We start from the raw sequence: 21,418 nt of genomic DNA, 5'->3' as shown, positions 1-21,418 counted from the left end.
GAATGTCATAGAACAATGAAAGCTGGAGGGAGGTTGCTGCTTTCTGTGTAGTTTCCTTTAAAACTAAAAAATCTCCAAAGGCAATAGATAGTCTGCTCTCAAGGACTCCCACTACACAGAGGCTTGTTTCTGTAGTTAGCAGAGAGCAATGGAAGTGGACAGTGGAGCAGATAACCTATAGTGAAAGTCTCGGTGAACTAAGCTTGCTTAGTCTGGAGAACACTTAACCTTCACCTCTGGAAGGTTCTAAGGCCTGAGTTTCCAGTGACCTAAACAACCTGATTAGAAATCAGTGTTGATGCTGCTTTTGACAGGAAATTGAGCCAGGCAGCCTCTGAGATAATTAATTCTAAATTTGCTGGTGGTACTTTTTTTCTACTCAATTTCAGAAAGTATTTTAGGCAGGAGTTCAATATTCGACTGTGATAATTAGGAAGAACCTTTATTGGTGAAAAGTGATTGCTGCCCTTAACAAACTGTCTGCAAGTTCTCCCTGCCATAAATCAGTTCTAGTAACCCTTACTAGTCATTAGTGTTTCTGTAGCTGGGTTGTAGGTAAATGCTACACAGAAAAATTCTGCTTAAAAGTGTGCTTAAACACAGTAGATACTGTCTCACTTCTGCTTGATGCTCTTCAGCCTGGAGTGCTGGAGCAACGGTGTCAAGTTGGCAAGGCAATAAAGACCCAAGTTTCTGTAAGGAAGAACAACATGTTTTTATCACATTTAAGCAAAGCCTATCTCCAGAACATCATCCATTTGTCTCAGAAAAAAAAGCTAATGACAAAAGATTAAATTATTTGTGTTCAGTATGTTTCCAGTTTTCACAGAACTTCAGAAAATCAAGCAGTTGAAAAAAAACCCCAACAAACCAGAAAAAAAACCCCAAAAGATAAATTCTTAAATTCTGTAGCATTTTGTCTCTTCCATTAGGATATGGAAGGATCAGGTAACATCGACCTGTTAAGTGAATCAAGAATTCCCGGATCAAGGGGACCAAAGGTGAGTGGGTGTTTTTGGGAAGGGGAGAATAATTTGTTGTTGGGTTGTTTGGCTTGTTTTGGTTTTTTTTTTCCAAATAGAAGTTTCCTCCACTCTGCTTTTTGGAAACATATAGCCCCAGTCAGTTATAGATTGAGAATCACTGCACTGAAATGGATTCACTTGCCCTAAATGTCATTAAAATAACTGTACTCTCCAAAGAATCTGAATGGTATTTCTTTGATACCTCATTAGCTAATGATTTTTTTTATTCTGCTCTGATATATTTTTGAGGTACTAAAAGGTGAAATAAGGGTTTTCATGTTATCTAGCTCTCTATTTCTTCTTTCACCCTAATAGGTTCCTTTCTCGCATATGAAGGTGAATCACACATATGGAGATGAAACTGAAAAGTTATAGTTTGACAATGAAATGTGTGTAATATGACATGCCACTTTTAAAGGAAAAAATTGTTCCCAGTAGTGTGGGAGCAATGTCACAGACAAAGGCATGCTTTTTTCTCCATCACTGTGTCTCAGGAGATTTTTTGCTAGTGTGGGCCACTTAAATAATCAAGTAGGGAATATGGGAATATAATGTATCAGTACCAACCAGACCATTTGAATTTATTGTCATTCTTAACAATAGAAGGAGCTCCAGTGGTTTAGTCTGGCAACAAAAGGAGACAAAGACATGATCCAGTAGCTACTTAGGGGTCTCTGAGGGGCAACTGCAAGTGTGATGGAGCCAAACTGTTCCTTGTAGTGCCAGATGGTGCAGCAAGGGACAGTGGTCACAATTTGCAGATTATGATGAACTTTAGGAGAAGGCTGTTTCACTAGAAATTTGGCGCAGGACTGGGGAAATTCACCCAGGGAGGTGGCAGAAGGTCTGGTTTTGGAGTTACCGAGCCTTTGCTGGACAGAAGCATGACTGACCTGATCTGAAGCTGGTGACGGTTCTGCTTCAAGAGGGTGATTGGATTAGATGGCCTCCACAGGCCTGTAAAACCCTGTGCCTGTGATTCCATGAACCATCAGACACCAACTGAACACTGGAAGCAGGAGTGACCTTGAGCAGCTCTTTACTGTGTTGGTTTAAAGCACTGGTACTTGTGAGTCACTGTAGCTGATAGCTTAAAGAACTTTTCCCCCCCTTATGTCTTTTCCTAGGTACTAAAAATAGCACAGAAATACAGATACAAAAATACTGAATCTGTTAGCTGAAGCAAGGAGGTGTCCACAACCAGGGCCAAAATTGTGCGTTCTGACCTGCCTTAGTCACAGCCTTACTCTCACATTTGGTTTTATAACAGGCATTGTTTCCAAGTCACTCAGCTATAAATATTCAAAAAATGTCTTGTTGCAGTTGAACAAAATTTTCCTGTTACTGCTTAATTATTCTGTAAAGTTTGAGTCAGTACAGAAGGCAGATGAGAAAAAGAAAATAAGAAAAATAAGAATCCTGCTGTAATTTTGAAAATGCTTTCACATACTTACTAGTACTGCATTATGAGCCATTTACACCTTATCACAACTCCAGAGTACCAAGTGGTATTTAGGTGAAAACAGAGAATCTGCTTCTAAGGAGGCAGCAACTCAAAACAGCTGCCAGGAAATAAATTACATTTATTGGTGCTGTGTTTGATTCTGTGGAGATTTCTATTAATCTTTTATCAGAAATTAGTGGTTATATTTGAAGTAGAAATATAAAATTATTTTTTTCTGACAGCTTAGCTCTCATTTCCAGGGTTTCTATTTCTATCTTCCACAGATCAGTGTAAAGTTTCATTGGTGTTTTCTCATTATTTAGCATTGCCATTTATTAGTGCTTTCATATTCCAGATAAAGAAAATTCAATCACTTTGTTGAATTCTTTCTCTTCTGTTCAGCTTTCTACAGTGACCAATAGTGAACTGCTGTCCATTTTACCATCAAAGAGCCAGAATGGTTCTTTACAACCCGTGTCACCATATAGAGATGAGAGGAATTTGAATTTTAAAATGTTTTTTCAAAACAAACTTTTTGGGAAACTGCTTTTAAACCTAGCAAGAGAGTGTTACCTCTAAACTGGTAGCAATATCTTAATTTCATCCAAGAATGCAAATTCAAAAAATTTTAAGCAGTTGAAAGTAATCCATCACAACTAATGCACGTGGATAAATTTATTACTAACATTTTCTAAAAATATATGTAGTGACAGCACTAGTTGTATTTGTAAGAAAAAGTACATTTTATTGCTCTCTGTTAATACTAGGGGTCTCCAGCATGGTTTTTGTAACATTTGTGGCTGTGAGTTAAATTTCTTCATGAAAAGAATTTTGTTTTCAAGTGCCATGTGTATTTACCAGTAAATTCAGTGTATTTTTATAGGGTTCTGCAGGAAGACCTGGACAGCGTGGACCATTAGGACCAAAGGTAAAAACAATTGAAAGATAACCTATATTGCTTTGGTGTATGTTTTTTTATTTCTGTATTCCCAGAATTTGCCTGAATATAATAGCTTTCATTTCAGATTCATATACTGATTAAGTTAAGACAAATTTTGTTCCCATTTACACTGGATATCTATGCAGAATGTGCATTATTAGAATTATTTCATGTCCAACAGGGACAGTGAGTAAATACTGAACTATTTTTACTCAGTGAGTAAAAACTGAGCTATTACATTGCATGGCATCTTTGTGAAAATTTTTTTGGACATTTGGCAATTTCTCTTTGTTGCTCATTTATATGTTACTCTGGTCTCTGAGAGGTTACGTGTATGCTGTTGAAAGAGAAATCTGCATGAGGAGGCCTTCTAATCCCAGAAAGTGATAGGAAAGCATTCAGGAAGATGTTGGGGGGAAGAAGGGAAGAGCAATGTCTACATTGCCTTGGTTTTATTTGAGCTTAGAAGTGACTGAATTTTTCCATTTTGACGCTACTGGTTGTGTAACCCATGGGGAAAAAAATGAGACATGAAAAATCACAGAAGAAAAGGGCAGATTTGTAGAATGGGTCTTTAGACAGGAAGAGGTTTTTCCTATTCCTACATAAAGCTCAAGTACCACTCAGGTTAATAGCACAGCCTGACAACACCTTAAATATGAAGTTAAAGAAATCTTCATTGCCCTGGGAAATAACAGTAGCCTAGAAAGAGCAGGAAATGGAAGCCGAGAAGTGGCAGTGCCCATTCTCTCCCCATGAAAGTTTCAGCTGAACTTACACCCAGAGCTAATCACTGACTGCCATTGCTGGCAATAACCGCATGGACCTAATTCCTAGCACAACAGCCACCAAAGGTCTGGCCAGCCCCCTCTGTCTGGAGTCCGTAAAGCTCAGCCTCTGGGGCTGAAAAATGTCCTTCCATTGGGTACTACTCCTGTTACTGCTGGAGCACATTCCTGAAGAGTGAAAAAATCCCAATTTGCACAGCACGTGTTGGTGAGTGATGCTGCAGTGGACTGGCAAGAATAGATGTGCTCTCACATGATGCTGCTCTGTGCACATGAGTAGGTGCCGAGTCTCCACACTGAAAATACGGGGGTTTTTTAAGAGTTTATTCACTGCCCTTAGCTAGAAATTTTGTTTCTAAGAAATGCTGCTTCACAAAGATTTCAGAAATTGAGGTAGCATGATTCTTAGGATTTAGGAAATGGGCTGGAGCAGTAGAGATAGTCATAAACCTATGCTGTTGCCTGACATCTTACAAAAACAGGTACACTATGGCAAAATTAATATAAAGTGGTTATAATACCCTATCATTCTCATGGGGATGAATTTTACACCCACTTTTCATGATTATAAATGACTTCACTAGGCAACAGCGGCAAAATACAACAGCCACCCACTTCCCAAAACCAAGAGCTAATGTATCACGAGGAGTTGAAGGTATAGTTCTGTTTCGTGCATCCTTCATCCCTCAAATACCCCAGACGAATACAGCTGTCAGAGAAGACCAGCTATGATCAATTTTCTCTCTTTCCTAGCAAGTAAGCATGGATCCCAATTCTGCTTTCACTTTTATTATTTTGAAAAGCTGCTTTCATAAAAAAAACAGCCTACAGTATTCACACACTCTTGAATGTAAGAACTCTCAAGAAGCAGTAAGCATAAACATAACATTAGAGGCAATGGCTGATTTATTCCAGTTTATATTCTCTATCTACAAAGAAATAAACTAAATTGGATGCTCTCTGTCTGTTACAAAATTGAGTAACCTGTCTACTTAGAGCTGAAGTCCTGCAGAATCAGTCCCAAAGGTGGAACAGTGCAGTGTTCATTATTTTGCTCGTGGTTTGACGCAGTGCCTGGGTAGGTGGAGAGAGCAGCAGTGTGGGGGGACTGCATTAGCTGTTTTGGAGGAAGATGGTGAGTCCTTTGTGGAGGCACAAGGTCATGGCTGCAGTGGTAGATCTGGGCAATGTTACCATGAGCTGATTTCAGACATCAGAATGAGGGTTCAGGCATGTGGCTTGGTCAATGCTCAGCAAAAACAATGAGTCGTGACCACAAGATCTTCAGATGTGGGTGACAATTGGGTGGTTAAAATCCCAAAACCAAATCCCAAATGTATGCCCAGCATCACTTTACCAAAAATATGCCGTATTTTTACTAATCCTTTTACTCCATTTGGTTCCTTTGTTTTTTAGGAAAGTAGTGTACATGTTTAAAACCCTTGCAATTACTGCTCACCTTAATACTTGAGCCCTACTGTGTCTCTGTTTCAGGGAGAAAGAGGCAACATAGGTCCACCAGGTTCAAAGGTAGGAAGCTTTTTTATTTCATTTATTCAACCTGATCTAAATCCTCAGTTGTTTCTTTCCTCTGTTTCCTTTCATCTCCTAATGCACTTTGAGGATAATGAACATTTCTTGCTCTATCAGCATATTAAAGCCCAGGATGGCTTCACAAACCCCTTTCTCTGGAGAACTGTGAGTATCAGGAGCCAGTATAACCTGGTGCTTAAGACTTCTGCTTAAAATGTGGTTAAAATCCCATCTAAAAGGTGCATGCCTTCGAAGGCACCACGCGAGGCTCTTTACATTTGCACCAGAAAAAAAGATGAAAACCAGCAAAGCTTAGACAGAAACCTCAGTTCCACATGGCCCCTGTTCCTTCACATGGTGGAGTGTAACTCTCACCCCACACCGGAGTGCCCCCACCCATGACACAGGTCTGTGCTACAGCAGTGGGCTCATGTCTGTGCTTATCCCTGCCTGTTCTGCTTTGGAACCCACCCCAAAATTCCTCTCTGGGACTCTGCTGCTCCTTGCTGGTCCCTGTCTGACCCGAGCGCCTTTTGCAGGCACAAGCCAGCAGAGAGCGCTGATGCGACCCATAGAATATTAAAAATAAAATAAAATAAAATAAAATAAAATAAAATAAAATAAAATAAAATAAAATAAAATAAAATAAAATAAAATAAAATAAAATAAAATAAAATAAAATAAAATAAAATAAAAATAATATAGCCTTCTCCTGCATTTAGGACAGCCCTGAAATCAAAATTTGCTCTAGGAAACAAGGTAAATGCAGTTATGCTTGCTGAGTATTTACAAGAGTATTATCACAGTCTTCTAGCAGCATCTGCTTGTTTATTTTAAAAAAATACCAACAGTGTAACAGGACTCTTCTTGCCATAAATTCCATCTGCTGTACATATTTTGAGTGTTGTCATTTCACACAGATATTTGTCAGCATGATAATTAAAGCTGATGCACTGACACACAGGACAGTAGTTTAACTCTTCTTAATCAGTTTGAGACTATAGAATATTATTTTTAATATTATGCCTACACATTCTTTCTTCTGAGGTCCTTTTTCTAGTAATTATTATTGTTCTATGTGATAGATGCATTTGAAATATATGTATATTTTAAATAGAGTGACTACAGGGTTATTTAAAAAATAAACCATTTATCTTTTTAACCCTCAAACTAAAAAATATCTTTGTCCTCTTATACCTGAGCAATGAGCTGCATTCTTAAAATATGAAGGGAGTTAGAAATAAGGATGTCTCTGGATACATTAGTTGCAATAAAACATCTTATCTATCCTAGATCTTTTCTCCCCATTTAAATTTTGTTAGGAAAACTAATGGGAGAAATTATTCAGTGTTTGTGATGGTAGGAAGCTGTCCTGCAACTACCAACATGCCTGAAATGACAACATTCTGTTGCAGAAATGCTGTTGGTCCAAGGTTATTTCCTCTGCCCATTTACCTTTGTTGCAGATAGATACTTATGATTTTCCATATGCAATTGAGAGACATCCCAAGTACCATTTTTACTGCTCATGCAGATACCAAAACCTCAGTAGTTGCTTTGATGCCTAAATTCCATTAGCATTCAGACACTCTTTATCCTGTCTATAAAATCGTTCATAAAATGAAGAATAGAGTACTTCAGTAATCATACTTTATTCCTGACCCACACACTTCACTGATTGCTGACAAAAAGCAGAAATAGCAGTGAGAATTTTCTTTCTTAATGAAATAGGCACATTAAATCTCTTGTGGTGGTACTATCTACTGTTAAAACCCAAAAATATTTTCTTCAAGTAGAGCAAGAAGTTGGAAACAAAACAGTATTTTCCAAAAATGAAACCAAAACAAAAAAACCAAAACAAAAAAAACTCAAATAAAAAATAAAAATAAAAAGCAAATAAAACCAAAACAAAAAACCAAACCGCATACAAAATAAAACAAAAACCTAAAAAACCCCACCAAAAACCAAGCTAACAGGAGTAATTGGTCTCTTGGATGAATCATTAGGCTGCTCTGTGTCATTTCCTTTGCTCTTTCATACGATGCAGAAAACCGATGCTAAACATGTAGCTCGCTGTTTATCTGGTCCTTTAAGAATTTAGAACCTTCTTTTATCCATTTTTCTCAGGGCAAACTGCATTGTCATTACTGCTTCTGTTTTTCCCATGGAACAGAGCAGCTGTCAGATTCCAGCAGTCATATACAGGCCTGTGTTAGAATACAGCAGGGGGTGTTTTTTGCCCCACTTACTGACTCCTGTCTGCACCCAATGCCAATGTCTACATCCCTTCTCTTCCTCCAGCTTGAGAGTCACTCAACTGAAGGGTGGAAATAACTCATCAGATGTATTTTGGGGGAAAGCAATGAAATTCACCATTTTGCTAAGCAGGGGTGGAGGCAGTGAAAAACGATTGAAGCTGCAGGGGGGAACAAAAGCCATAAGCCTGCTCTGGAGAAGGGGAAAGAGCAGGAGGAGTGGGGAGAGCAGATGACTAATGAGATAATGAGCCTCCCCCAGACCTGCCCACCAGCCCGTTCAGAACCGTATCGTGTCCCTCCCCAGTGGCAGCCTCCTGCTTGTGTGAAACTGGATGCAGTTTAGAGAGAATAACACTATGGTTTTTGTGGCAGGGGATGCCAGGCACAGATGGAAAATCAGGCTTTCCTGGCATTGCTGGGCATCCTGGAGAAGTGGTGAGTAGGGTTATCATAATCTGTGGCCACCTAACACACACACTGGCTCCCAAACCTACCTGTTTGGGAGGATCAGTAGGATGAGTGCTTGCTAGCAGAGTGCGAAGAGCTGGGGCTGTGTTTGTCCTGCTTAACCTGGAACAGGTACCTCTGACAAAAAACACAGCAGCAGTGTACCTTACCTGTGCCTCCCTCATCAGCCAGAAGAGATACAGGCATCTCTAGAGGCTAGTTCTGATTCCTCAATACTCCTTCTGCTTTTAATTATTCAGAAATCAGCTCTGCCTTTAGTCAGAGGAAAGCCAGCGGGCTCATAGGTGATATGTATTTCTCACACTTAAGACCCCCGAGGATTACAGCGTGCTTTGCTTGGGAAGTCCCACGGCTCATCCTCTGGCGCCTTCCTCTCACTTGTGCCAGACAAAGTGTCTGCATTTCCAGCACAGGGAGTTTCTACAGAGGGGCTGATCAAGCTTAGAAATAAGCTGCCTGAAGGATAACAGTTTAGCTCCCCTGTCTTCTCCTATCTGGTCCCCTGGGAAGTCCACAGCTGATGTGGTTGATGCTGGAAAAGGACGGCACAGTCAGGGATGGCTGATTTCAGTGCAGTGAAAGAAAGGTTCACTGGATTAATTCCCAGCTAGTGAAATGTTTTGTGCCCATTTGCTTCTAGTCGTCTGCGAACTCTGTCAAAAGTTCTGGGAAATACTTTTAAATACTTTTAAACACTTTTAAGCATCAAACCCTCAGAAGATCTGAGTTGAAACTAGTTGGCCCCAAGTGTGTTTTGAGAGAGCTGGGGACTGATCCTTTTGTACATGCAATTCACTGCTGTGCTTTTTGTGAAGCAAGGGAGAGCACATTTCATAATTCCCCCTTTTAAATCACTCTAGGCTCATTTTTTCTTTTTATCACTGCAGGGTCCAAAAGGAGAGAAGGGTGACCCAGGACCTCGGGTGAGATTGTGTGGATTTCATTCTTTTCGAAAAACCTGTGTAAAATGTGGTGCTTAGTATATGGGATTTCCACATGTAATGCTTTTGAAATAGGGTGAACCAGGACAGGATGGGAACAGTATTGTGGGACCACCTGGACCACCAGGACCACCAGGACCAGCCATAGCAATACCTGAGGTAAGTGTGTACGTCAAGCACTGAGGTCTGTAACTCCCCTTTACAGTGAAGAGGGCAGAGGCAGGTTAACACACTGGCCCTTCTGCTGCTCACATTCAGGTCATAAGTCTATTCCTCAAAACAAAAGAATCTCAATATGTTTCTGTATCAAATGGATTTGTTTTGAAAAGATTAGATTGGAAGAAAGTGGGTAAAGAGCTTACCTACAAGAATTGTGAGGTTATCTTGAGCATCTCGGACAAACCCTCTAGGTGATTCTGCGGGGTTGTGAGCATCAAATAAAAATCAACAGAGAAATACAAAAGTAGGGATGTTTAACAAAGCAAAGCACCTGGGGCACAGCAGTATGTGTGAGGGAGTCCTGACAGTTTCCTGACAGTTGTCCACTATACAAACAAAATAGTAGAAGCCCATAAAAACTCTAGTATGCTTCAGATGCAGGTATATTTTCAGTTAGTTTTGCTGTGTGTACATCAGCCCTTGCAAGAACAGTACTGTTAGCAGTAATGAAGGCTGGAGATTGGGATGAATCCCACTTGGAGGTGACAACAAAAATCTTAGTAGCTGCCTTGGTATGACATTAAGATCTGGAGGAACTGTGAAATGACTGCAGGAAACTTCACCTCTGAGAGCTGGAGGTGCCTGAAACAGATATGTCCGTAGGAATGCATATAAGGGCAGTAAGAAGTGTTTTTTAATTGCAAGAAGAGAAAATGCCCAGCTGAGAAATCTGTGTTAAAGGGAGCTTGGTGCCACTTAGACTTCTGCTAGCAATAGCAAATATAGCATTAATTTGCATCCCAAAAGCCACATCACCCGTCCCAGCAGAAGCGGTTATTCTCTTTACTGAATTTCCTGGGAATCCATGCAGAATACTAGGATTTTGGATCCTGAGTCTTGGATGAGCAAAATTATAGATTCACAGAAATGTTGGCTGTGTGAAGATCTTGTTCCAAGTCCTGCTCATAGTGGGACTGTCAGCAGCTCTACACTTTATCACAATTCTGTTGGAGTTTCTGGGGAACTGCTCAATAGCTGTGATAGAAATGCTGATGTAAAATTCATGTTCTTTCTCACAGCCCTGCCACGGTGCCACTGTGGGACCTTAACTCTTATCAGTGACTAAACAGCTCTGTTTGCAGTAGAAACAAACCTCAATGTGTTGCTCCATAGCTCATTAATACTTGAAAAAAACACCGTGAGAGCATTAGAGGGAGGACAGTACATACAAAGAACATAAAAAGATTATTTAAGCTGACATAAACTAATGACACTTGTTTGCTGGAGGCTGCATGGCTCCCTACATGCACTAGTCACAGTCCACACATCTGTCAAACATGTAGCTATGTCTGAAGAAACCTAAAGTGCATCCTCTCAATCCTCCAGACCCCCTACATGAGCTACTTTTACCATGTACTACAGAAATGTATAGAGCCTGGTAGAATCTGTATTGCATTAGGTGTATTACAAATCAATACAGAAACCCATTTCCTTCTAAGTGCTTTTGGATTTTAGAAGCAAGCTCTTTTTAAAAATTGAGAGCATTTATGGCTTTTACATACATACACTTTTTTTACATACATTTGTACTACATTTGTAGCATAGGTGTTCTGGGGAGATACAGCAAGAGCTGTCACATCCTCTGTATTGTTAATCAGAAGATTTCTCAGAGGACTTGGTGTACTGGATTTTAATACAGTTAATTAAACATGTGGAAGTATTTGTATGTATTTGTATGCATGACATTGAATTCTTCCTATCTCACAAACGTTTGTGTAAGAACAGGACATTTGTTTGCAATAAGTTTGCTGAGATAGACATTAAATTATCCAAGTGCGTTTTGTTGACTCAGTCTCCCATCTTTCATAGTAAGCTTCAAATATGGAAAAGAACTATTGCAAGCAGACCTATCAATTCAGCTGGAATTGCAGAACTAAAATAAATAGCACTGCCAGCTGTTGTAATGTGGATATTGGCTGGATGTGGGTAGAGATCAGTGATCTGAGTGAACCACAGGGCACTTGGAGAGATTACTCTCCAGGTCAGGGTCATTAATTTAACCATTGTGTAGCCAAAAAAAATACTTCTTGGGCTACAGAAATCCAATGGACTGATCCATCAGATTTGGAAGGAAGTTTTCCTAAGAAGGGCTGCATGACTACAACTGAACTGGCTTTATGGTGTTCGACAAAAATAAAAACAAATAAAGACTCACTGCAGTTTCAGCACTGTTGAAATACTTAGAGCTGTCATGGACAGCTGTGATAGCATATTGATTGAGCAGCACTGAAAAGTGGATTTTGGTGTCCATCTCATTTCACCTGGTCCCTGCGTGAATGGAGGGGATTTGGTTCCTTCAAGAACCACTTCTCATACCATGAAAATACATGTTAGGGTAAAACTGAGGTCTGCAGTTGAACCTATCCATTTCCAGGCTTCTGCAGCTCCCCCCAACAGTGTGGGTCTCAGAGGCTTCCTGTCCTTTCTGCCTCCTCTGTTGCCTCCTGTGATTGATCAGGAAGCCTGCTCTGACCCATCATGTTTTGAAAAAAACAGTGTCCCTCTGTTTGCTGCTGTTTGGCATTCCAAAATACTAAAATCAATATTTCTCATCCTATATTGGCTACTTCACTCTTTCGGAGCACAGTCGCTGCTACTCAGTGCATTTTCATGAATGGAATCATGACAATCAGAAAAACGTATTTGTTGCTATAATTTTATCACACAAATTTATCTTGGTATTGTACAGAAGTCATTTTGAATAGAGATATGTTACTGGATTTAAATTTCAAACTTTTAAACCTTTATCTTTGGGTGCCACTACTCACCCATAGTTCAGGTACAAGAAACAAAAGTCACAAAGAAAGATTAATGTTGAGGGTGTAAAGCAGATATCAAGATTTTGTTCACTCAGTTCTTTGTATAATTCTAACAAGGCCATATTCATGCCTTTTGGAAACCAACCCTTAAAATCATCCTAAAACATAACAGTGAAGAAAATATGGCAAACAATGTTGTCCTCAGTATTGAAGTCAGCGCTTTCTGAATTAATTCAATGTGTCAATTGTTTTTATTTAAGCTGTTTGCACACCCAAACCCCAAGATAAACTATATACCTGGAGAAGGTTGTGAAGAAAGCTATCTTTTCCTCTAATCATCACTCTTCTACCTTTTGTTTTCAAATCTTCTTCAGCATTATGTACAGTTTTCTGACTTCCAACCACAATTTCCATTTGCAGATCAACCGTATGCGTAAAATATACAATGTGCCTGATCCCACACTCAGCAAAGCCTTTGGGATTCTTTTCACTGACTTCAAAATAGTTTGGATTGAGCCCAAAAACCATGAATACTGAGTAATTCCACAATGAAAAGACCCTGTAAACCCAGGGCTCCTGGATTTCTGCCACCAGATAAAGCAGAACAATTGCAGCAGCAGGACTCCTTTATTATTGTCATTAAAGTAGCAGCCCGTGTCCTGTTCCTTTTCTGGGCTGTGTAGAACTGGAAATAGAGTGGAACCAAGGGCATCATACTACCCCTGAAGAGTGCAGCAAGAGTTCATGCAGCCTGGGAGATGGAGTGCTGCCTGTAGGATCTGAACTCTATTTTTACTTGATGATTTTTTCGGTGTTTTTTGTAGAACATGAGGACAGGGAGCAGAAAGAAGCACCCAGTAGAAGCAGCAAGCTTTAGCTGTATGAATTATTCAACATGACATCAAAGTACAGAAAGGTGACCATATGATATGACATATTATGTCATATTAGATGACAGGATAGGATAGGATAGGATAGGATAGGATAGGATAGGATAGGATAGGATATGTGATCTGGATTTGAAAAATAGTATTCACAAACTCATAAGAATATTGGAAGTGATCTCTGGAGGGCAGATGGTCAAATCTCCTATTCAAAGTAGAGTCGTTTCAAACTCATTTCCTGGGTACTGTATTCATAACAAACGTTGGAAAATATTGTGATCTGGTAGTGTTGATCTGCACATGGTTGCAAGCAGAAAAAGAGGCATTCAAATCTCACAAAACCTCAGTGACAATCTGTTTATTCATGTGCTAAGTAAATCCCTGTCACCTAAAGGCACACCCTGTCCTGGCCTTGTGAAATTCAGATTTTCATTACATTGAATGGGAATATGATGCTTCACACCAAGCCTTATACTGAAATGGAGGCGTGGATTGCCTGCTAAACAAATGGACCATTTCAAGCTTCCAAGGAGAATCAGGACATACTTCTGAATCCAAAACAAGGCTGAAGTGTGAAATGGGACAATTAGAATGAAAGAAATTAAACAAAAACTGACTAAGGGTATATTCTCACCTGAAACGTTCACGTGGAGCAAGCACTCACATATTGTCTGTCTTGAGCTGTCCTGTATGACCATGTGATACAATATTGGGAGCACCTATTTAAGCCAGAAAATCAGCTATCTGAAACCAAAATGAAAGCCTAATTGTAACATCAGTATAAGAATCTGATGGAGAGCAGCCAACATGGATTTACTAATGGCAGTTTGTTCCTGATCAAAATCACTGCTTCTCTGTGGACAAGGGATGCACACTGAATTTGTAGACCCTGACTTTAGCAAAGCTTCTGATTCAGTCTCCCATAGCCTTGCTGTCACCGAACGGATGAGCTATGAAGTGCATAAAAGAATGAGAAAATAGGTGTAAAATCAGCTCTTCTGATAGACTCAGGGGGTTGTGATTGGCATTCACAAGACCGCTTCTGGAGTACTTTGTCCAGCTGTGAGATCCCCAGGACAAGAAAGACATAATGGATTGAGCCCCATCCAGGGCTGCCAAGATGTTCAGGGGGCCAGAGCACTGAGAGAACTGTGTCTGATCAGCCTGGCAAAAAGCAGGCTAAGGAGAGTCTTTGTTTCTGTCTACAACTATATAACAAGAGGATAAAGAGAATGTGGGACCAGTCTCTTCCTGCAGGTGTATGGAAAAATTATAAGATGCAACAGGCCCAAGTTGGAAAAAGGGAAATTCCAATTAAATATAAGTAATTTTTTTTTTTACTCTGACAATGATCAAATACTCTAACTGATTGCCCAAAACAATAATGGCATCTCCATCCTTAGAGGTGTTCAAGAACTACCTGGAAAAGTGCCTGAGTGATCTGATCCATTCAGACCTGCACTGAGGAGCTCCAAAGGTCCCTGTCCACCTCCATTATTATGACTCTGTAATCAAATTATGCAGAAATGCCTGGGCTAATTGGCTCACCAATTCCAGGATAGGAAGCAGTCTAACAGCAGTGCAGTTACACTGTGCCCTTCAGGCATCTTGAGACCCAGAGCTGGGTAGCACAGGAGCTGCTCCACATCACTGTTCCAAGCAAGTTTCAGGCACAGCAGCATGATCAGTCCTAGTCCTGACTTAGGAATCGCAGTGTGGCCCTGCATGGTGTGATGCAGACATGTCCAGAATAGAATTAAAACTTCAGCTCTGCAACAGAGGATGAGTGTGCTCAGACTGATTCACCATCTTAGAATGCCAATGACATACTGGAGCATAAAACCTCCATTTGGTCTTTATCTTGTTGATGAGAAACGGCTTCAGGCTGCAAAATTTTGTGTCATACCTTTCAAATTAAAAATGTGAGTCAGTTAATTAAATTTCTGAAAGCATTCTGAGATCTTTACAGAATAAATGTAAAAGAAATTCTAGGTTTTGTTATTCCAGATGTATAAAGAATATTAGAATTAGAGAGCCTTTTCTGTGACCTTATTTATGTTGGGGGGGGTGGTTCATAGTTATAAAGAGATAAATTTACATTTCTAAAAATGTGTGTGTGCCTTAGATAAACTATTGGAAATAACCTGTTTCTTAATCCCTTTTTTAGTTACTTCTCAATGACACAGATGGAATTTTTAATTTTACCGAAATTAAAGGACTGCTTGGGCCTCCAGTGAGTATATGCTGCTTTATTAAATCTTCAGATTTGCTCTATCTTCAACTTCTCCTTTTGAGTACCAGCTAGAGACGAGTTTCCTATACTTGATTGTGTTTCTGCTGTCCTCAGCACCCAAATTCTGCAGGAGTACTTTCAGGCAGAACTGAGCTCTGCGTGAACAAGCTACTTTGACATGTTTGTATGAAATAGAGAAATTTGCTGTCTCTGATTCTAAACTATATGCTCAGAATTATAGAAATGTAGAACTGTTGCAAAAATAGAGACCAAGATTTACATTTCTTCCCTTTTTTTCATTCTTGTTTTTCAAGCCACAGAGCATTGGGATAAAAAGTATTTTGCTCAGTTCTGCTTGAGACTTCAATTAGAAATGTTAGGCTCCTGTGTATGAGTTTAGTCACACAGAAGTTAGAGCTGTGAATGAAAAACTCTAGGAATTTCATGAGAGAACCACAGATGTGAAGTTCAGGTTCTCTTCTAGCTGTAAAATAGTTTGGTCAAATACTTGAAATCCTGAATGCTTCTTGGTAACAATTTCAAACTCCTAGGACTGGATCCAAAGAGAAATCTGCCTTTTCCAGGCTGTGGAGTCTATTCAAACTTGCCCAAAAGTTTACAACATGTTGCAATTTGCAAAATCTTAACCACCACAAACTAAGCAACTTAGTTACTAACTTTACAGCTAGTTTCATTTGTGAATTCTTGTTTGTGAATTTCATTTTATCTGTTTTCTTTTTGGTGAGCACAGTGATCTCCCTTGCATTCAATTCCTGATGAAACAAGGAAAGTCAGAATGTTCATAGCCAATAGCAGAATTTCACTCTACATAGCTTAAGTTTGCAAAAACTTTGTATCTTATTATTACAGCTGTCCCAAAACAAATATTTACTGAATCTGTCATTGAACTGGGAAGGAGGGCATTAGCTCCAGCAGCAGGTTGTAACCTTTTTCTGCTAGCCTAGCATGGCTCTTTCCCACATGTTACACCATAGGACAATTTGTATGTTATTGTGGCTGCATCCAGCCATGCTTGTGGTAAAACAGTTTTCTCGGAAGAGTACTTTCTTGTATTTCCCAAAGACCTGCTTCTCCTAATCCCTGGGCATAACAGAATGCCCAGATAGTATGTGTCCCCTTGTGTGAGCTCTGCCACAGGTAATTCAAACTTTTGTTTTGTGATAAATGTTAGAGTCACATTCCCACAAAAGAAAAGCAGGTCCTGTAGCTTGAGGAGCAGTTGCAGTGAGAAAGATTTGAACCTCAGCCTCAAAGCTCCAACCCTAGTCAGGAAAGAGATGCAGTCTCATAGTGGGTAGGGAAATAGACATCCTGCTGATCTAAACCAGAATTAAAGTGTCTCTCTGGAGTTAACACATCAGGGCAATCTTAAATGTGTCCAGTACAAATCCCAGCCTGTGATTCTATTCACAGCCTATTACACACTCTGTTTTCTATCCAAAGACATCCAGGGCCAGAATGGGAAAGGTAGGCGGCTACTGTGGCTACTGTGGTATCTGGAAAAGATTCAGAGGAGGCTGAATAATGGTTACATGCCTTTGATATGTTGAAAATGTCATCCTTTTTCAGTCTTTTCTGGATCTCTGTCTCACCAGTTTTTGAAAGTAAATGATAAATTAGAAGCATAGGGCCTTGTGGAGGGTTCACACCTTTACCATCAACTGAATGAAGTTCTTAATTCAGCAGCAAATGAGCTGACGTTCACAAATCACACAATACATGAAAAATGCATGCTGTGTTTTGGGAGACTGAAATATGTGTTTGTAAGGGTGTGAGTTTTTTAATTTTGCAGGGGCCAGATGGCAAGCCAGGTCTGCCAGGATTTCCTGTAAGTACTAATTGCCTAGGATTTAAAAGTATTTCCTAGGATTTTAAAATATTTTTCAATATAGTTTAATATTTATTAATATGTATATTGTACACAATTTGAATGAAGTCTAATAAATTTTCATATAGGACACTGCAGGTTTTAGGAAGTTACCAACCAAGTTATAAATTTATTCTGTCAGAAGCAAAGTATACTCTGACATGTTTATCTCATTGTCAGTTCTGTAGTTTAAATTGGGATGTAAGTAATGGAAAATTGCTACCTAAGGAAAGATCTATGCCATATAGGAGAAATAAATGAAACAAATGGACTTCTAAAAGTTATCTGCATGTGTATATGTGTGATGGTTTGGTTAACTGTGTTATTCCTCAGGCTTTTTTTCACCACTACAGAATACAAGAAAGCCCTATAAGATGTACCCTTTTTATTTTATCCTTTAGGAAATATTTATGATCTGTTTATAATAACATGCCAGGGCTACCATGTAAGCAGTTCACAACCATATCAATAGGTGCCTTTTGCTATGCTACCTATTTGCTATGTTATTGTGCTGACTGCCATATAAACATGTATATACAACTTCATTATTAAACTTCATGTTTAACTTCATTGTTAAACATGTATTAACAACTTAGACACAGGACTGGGAGGGATACCAAGTCTGCAGATGATACAAAATTGGGAGGAGCTGTTAACTCCCTCCAAGGCAGAAAGAGTCTGCAGATACTGACATAAATCAGAGGGCTGAAGGATCACCAGCTGTATGATGTTCAACAAGGGAAAGTGCCAGATTCTGCACCTGGAATGGAGCCACCCTGGTTGTGCTAGAACAAGGAATGAGATGCTGGAGAGCAGTGCCAGGGAAAGAGACCTGAAGGTCCTGGTTGGTGGCAAGTTGCATATGAGTCAGCAGTGCCATGACAGCCAGGAGGGCCAGGTGTGTCCTGTGGGGCATCAGGCACAGCACTGCCAGCTGGGCAAGGGAGGGGATTGTCCTGCTCTGCTCTGCACTGGGTCAGCTTCACCTCAAGTCCTGTGTGCAGCTTTGGTGACTGCAACATAAGAAAGATTAAACTGTTAGAGAGTGTCCAAAGGAGGGCTGTGAGGATGGTGAAGGCCCTTGAGGGGAAGCCGTGTGAGGAGCAGCTGAGGTCACTTGGGCTGTTCAGCCTGGAGGAGGCTGAGGGGAGACCTCACTGCAGTCCACAGCCTCCTTGTGAGGGGAAGAGGAGGGGCAGGCACTGATCTTCTCTGTTGTTCTCAGCGACAGCACTCGAGGGAATGGCCTGAAGTTGTTTCAAGGGAGGTTTATGTTTGATATTAGGAAAAGGTACTTCACTCACAGCTTTGTTGGGCACTGGAAGAGGCTCCCCAGGGAAGCGGTCACAGCACCAGCATGACAGAGTTCAAGGAGTATTTGGACAATGCTGTCAGGCACATGGTGTGACTCTTGGGGTGTCCTGGGCAGAGCCAAGAGCTGGACTTTGATGATCCTTGTAGGTCTCTTCTAACTCAGAATATTCTGTGATTCTGTGATTATTTGGCTTATGACTTCAGAAAGTATTGTTTTAATTATTGTATTCATATTCATATTCATAATGTGGTGGAATTACTTTCTCTTGTTATAGTTGTTCTACAGTTCAAAACATGCATATGATCTCAGGATCCTTTGTCTATTGCCTGAGAACAATTAAGGAGAAAGCTGGGAAGGCTCACAAGAGATGTTAACAAAATGCTGGCAAATTACCAAAACTGTACAGAACGTTGCTTGCTAAGTCGTAGGTTTTGTGGACTGCATAGAAAACCAAGGAAAGGGGGGAAAAAAACTCCTTAAAAATACATTTAATTTGAAAAAGAGCTGATTACATTTAAAGAATTATATCATGAATTCTTGGTCTCTGTCCTTTATAGAATTTCTACGGACATGCAAATACCGTTCTTGTTCCAACCTCAGGTCTTTTATTTATCTCTTGACTAATGTAGAAATTATGTAGACCTGAGTTTGGATCTTGGTGTTTAAAAAAATTGCTTCTGAATGCTCTTGGAAGTTTGTAAAGTATAATTTGATCTGAGGAGAATGCTTTCCCCACAAAACAGATAAAAAAAACATCTAGTTTTAAAACAGATAAACTCTATTTCATATACTATTTTTATTCTTATTTTTATTTTATTTTTTTACATGCTGTTCAATGTATACCTTCAGAAATTCTGTTGAAAATCAGTCTGGCTGAATGATCATGGAGAGAGAGAGGATCAAGTACAGAAGGAACAGAGAATTTTTGGTTGAACTTCCACTTTTATTAATGTTTGCATATTTCCCTTTGTAAATGTGTGTATCATCTACACTGTGATAAACATCAGGGATTTTTAATTTTGGTCTTTCTAAAAGATTTTTCTTATGTGATATGTGGTTTAGGGAATAACTTGATTGAAAGAACAATCTTAATCTTGTAAGAATTCTTAGATTGTAACCTGAGTGATTTAAGTTCAAGTTTGGCAGTAATTTTAAATTACATTTAGTAAAATGGCCTAGTTCTATATTCTTCACAAATATCACTATGGATTTATGTACTTGTTTTTGTCTAGGGCCCTCGGGGTCCAAAGGGTGACACTGGTTTGCCTGGATCACAAGGACCTAAAGGACAACAGGTACGAGAAAATGCATAGGGGAGAGTAAATGCTGAGAAATGTGTTAGATGACAAGAACTTAGTGATATTTAAAGTTTAATGATTGTAGTTTTGTTAGGAATTGTGATCTTAATAAGTTCATGTGAAAAATGTATAGGTGGAATGTGAAAATTCTAAATGACATCTCTTGATATAATCCCACCAAGAGCTAATCTTTCTTTCATCTTTCATGCCCCGCTCATGAAATTCATCAGTGCAATATGCACTCATCAGGTTAAATCTCTTTAAACATTAAACATGAAGTGACCTCTTCTTGCCAGCTGATTGCTGTGCTGACACCCTGGGATCCTATCCAAAAGACCAAATTAAAAAAAAAATCAATCTTTTCCTCTTCCTGTGCCAGAGAAGACTTTGCCTACAGAATGAAAACTGCAATTTTTAATTCCCAAAGAAAGTATAAGACTTGAGGAACTCTCTTCTTAGGATTCTTTATCTTGTTTCTTCACAAAAAGTGTGTATTTTTTAGCACTGCTGAGAGGTTACTAAAGACTGACTCTGCTTTTTCGTAAATACTGCAGCTCTTCCCGTTTTTTTATCCCTTCTTATCCACCTTCAGGAAGCAGGGGAGAGGAACATCTAATATCTTGGGGACACCAAACAAGAAAAACAAAAACACTTTCTGCTTATTCTTTCTAAGCAGCTGAGCTCACTTTCTCACAAGTAATAGGAAGATTTGGATTTTTTGGTTAATTATGGTTTAAATGGGGTAGTAGATGAACAGCATTGTCCTTGCTCAGAAGGAAACCTCTCAGGTCACAAATACCAATCCCTTTTTCCTGCTCTTTCACAGAATGCATTAAATGATCAAGCTCAACCTGAAAATCGGTTGGGTGATTTTTGGTTTAGGTTGTGGAGGTTTTTACTTTTGCTTTTTGGTTGGTGCTTTTTCTTTTTTTTGCTTCTTGTGTCCACATGGGCAAGAACTCAAAGCTTTGAAAGCATTTAATTTTGGGCCCACCAAAAACAGTGATGTATCTGATGGTGCTTCTGCACTGTGAACAGCAGGCTATGCTCAAGAGTGATGAAGTTTTGGAACCACAGTGAAGCTGTACAGACACCTAGGAGCACCTTACTTAAAGAATCATGAAATTCAGCCTCAGGTCCATAAATTCTCACAAAAGATAAAGTCAGTGAAGCCAATCAAGCCCCTTAGGGAGACTCCAAAGTATCTACAGGGAGACTTCAAAGACTCACAACAGTTTAAGAACCCGTAAGAAGAATTGAGTTACAGCACTTAGAGCTCAATGGAAGGTCTATAACTTGGACTGTCATTTTAATCAGCAATGCAATTGCTAGCTTCAAGCCAGATTTCTTCCATGAAGATTTTGGGAAAGACGTTGTAGCAAGCTGCCTGAGGTAGGAAGTGGAAAGTTACAGCTGAAAGATCCA

At 39.6% G+C, this 21,418-nt stretch overlaps 1 protein-coding gene across 2 annotated transcripts in view; it reads left to right on the top strand.

Annotated features, from left to right (window-relative positions):
• The window catches only part of COL15A1 (collagen type XV alpha 1 chain), a 118,484-nt gene that overhangs the window by 69,238 nt on the left and 27,828 nt on the right, over positions 1-21,418 (top strand). For both annotated transcript variants that reach the window (XM_023919592.2, XM_023919591.2), the window contains 9 exons: positions 933-1,001; positions 3,353-3,397; positions 5,692-5,727; positions 8,361-8,423; positions 9,344-9,379; positions 9,473-9,556; positions 15,427-15,492; positions 17,306-17,341; positions 19,928-19,990. In XM_023919592.2, coding sequence (XP_023775360.1) covers positions 933-1,001; positions 3,353-3,397; positions 5,692-5,727; positions 8,361-8,423; positions 9,344-9,379; positions 9,473-9,556; positions 15,427-15,492; positions 17,306-17,341; positions 19,928-19,990 — 498 coding nt within the window. The remainder of the gene's footprint in view (positions 1-932; positions 1,002-3,352; positions 3,398-5,691; positions 5,728-8,360; positions 8,424-9,343; positions 9,380-9,472; positions 9,557-15,426; positions 15,493-17,305; positions 17,342-19,927; positions 19,991-21,418) is intronic.

This window comes from Cyanistes caeruleus, chromosome 1, assembly GCF_971803275.1.
Source record: "Cyanistes caeruleus chromosome 1, bCyaCae1.hap1.1, whole genome shotgun sequence".
NCBI lineage: Eukaryota > Metazoa > Chordata > Aves > Passeriformes > Paridae > Cyanistes > Cyanistes caeruleus.
This window is presented reverse-complemented; position numbering and strand designations above follow the sequence as displayed.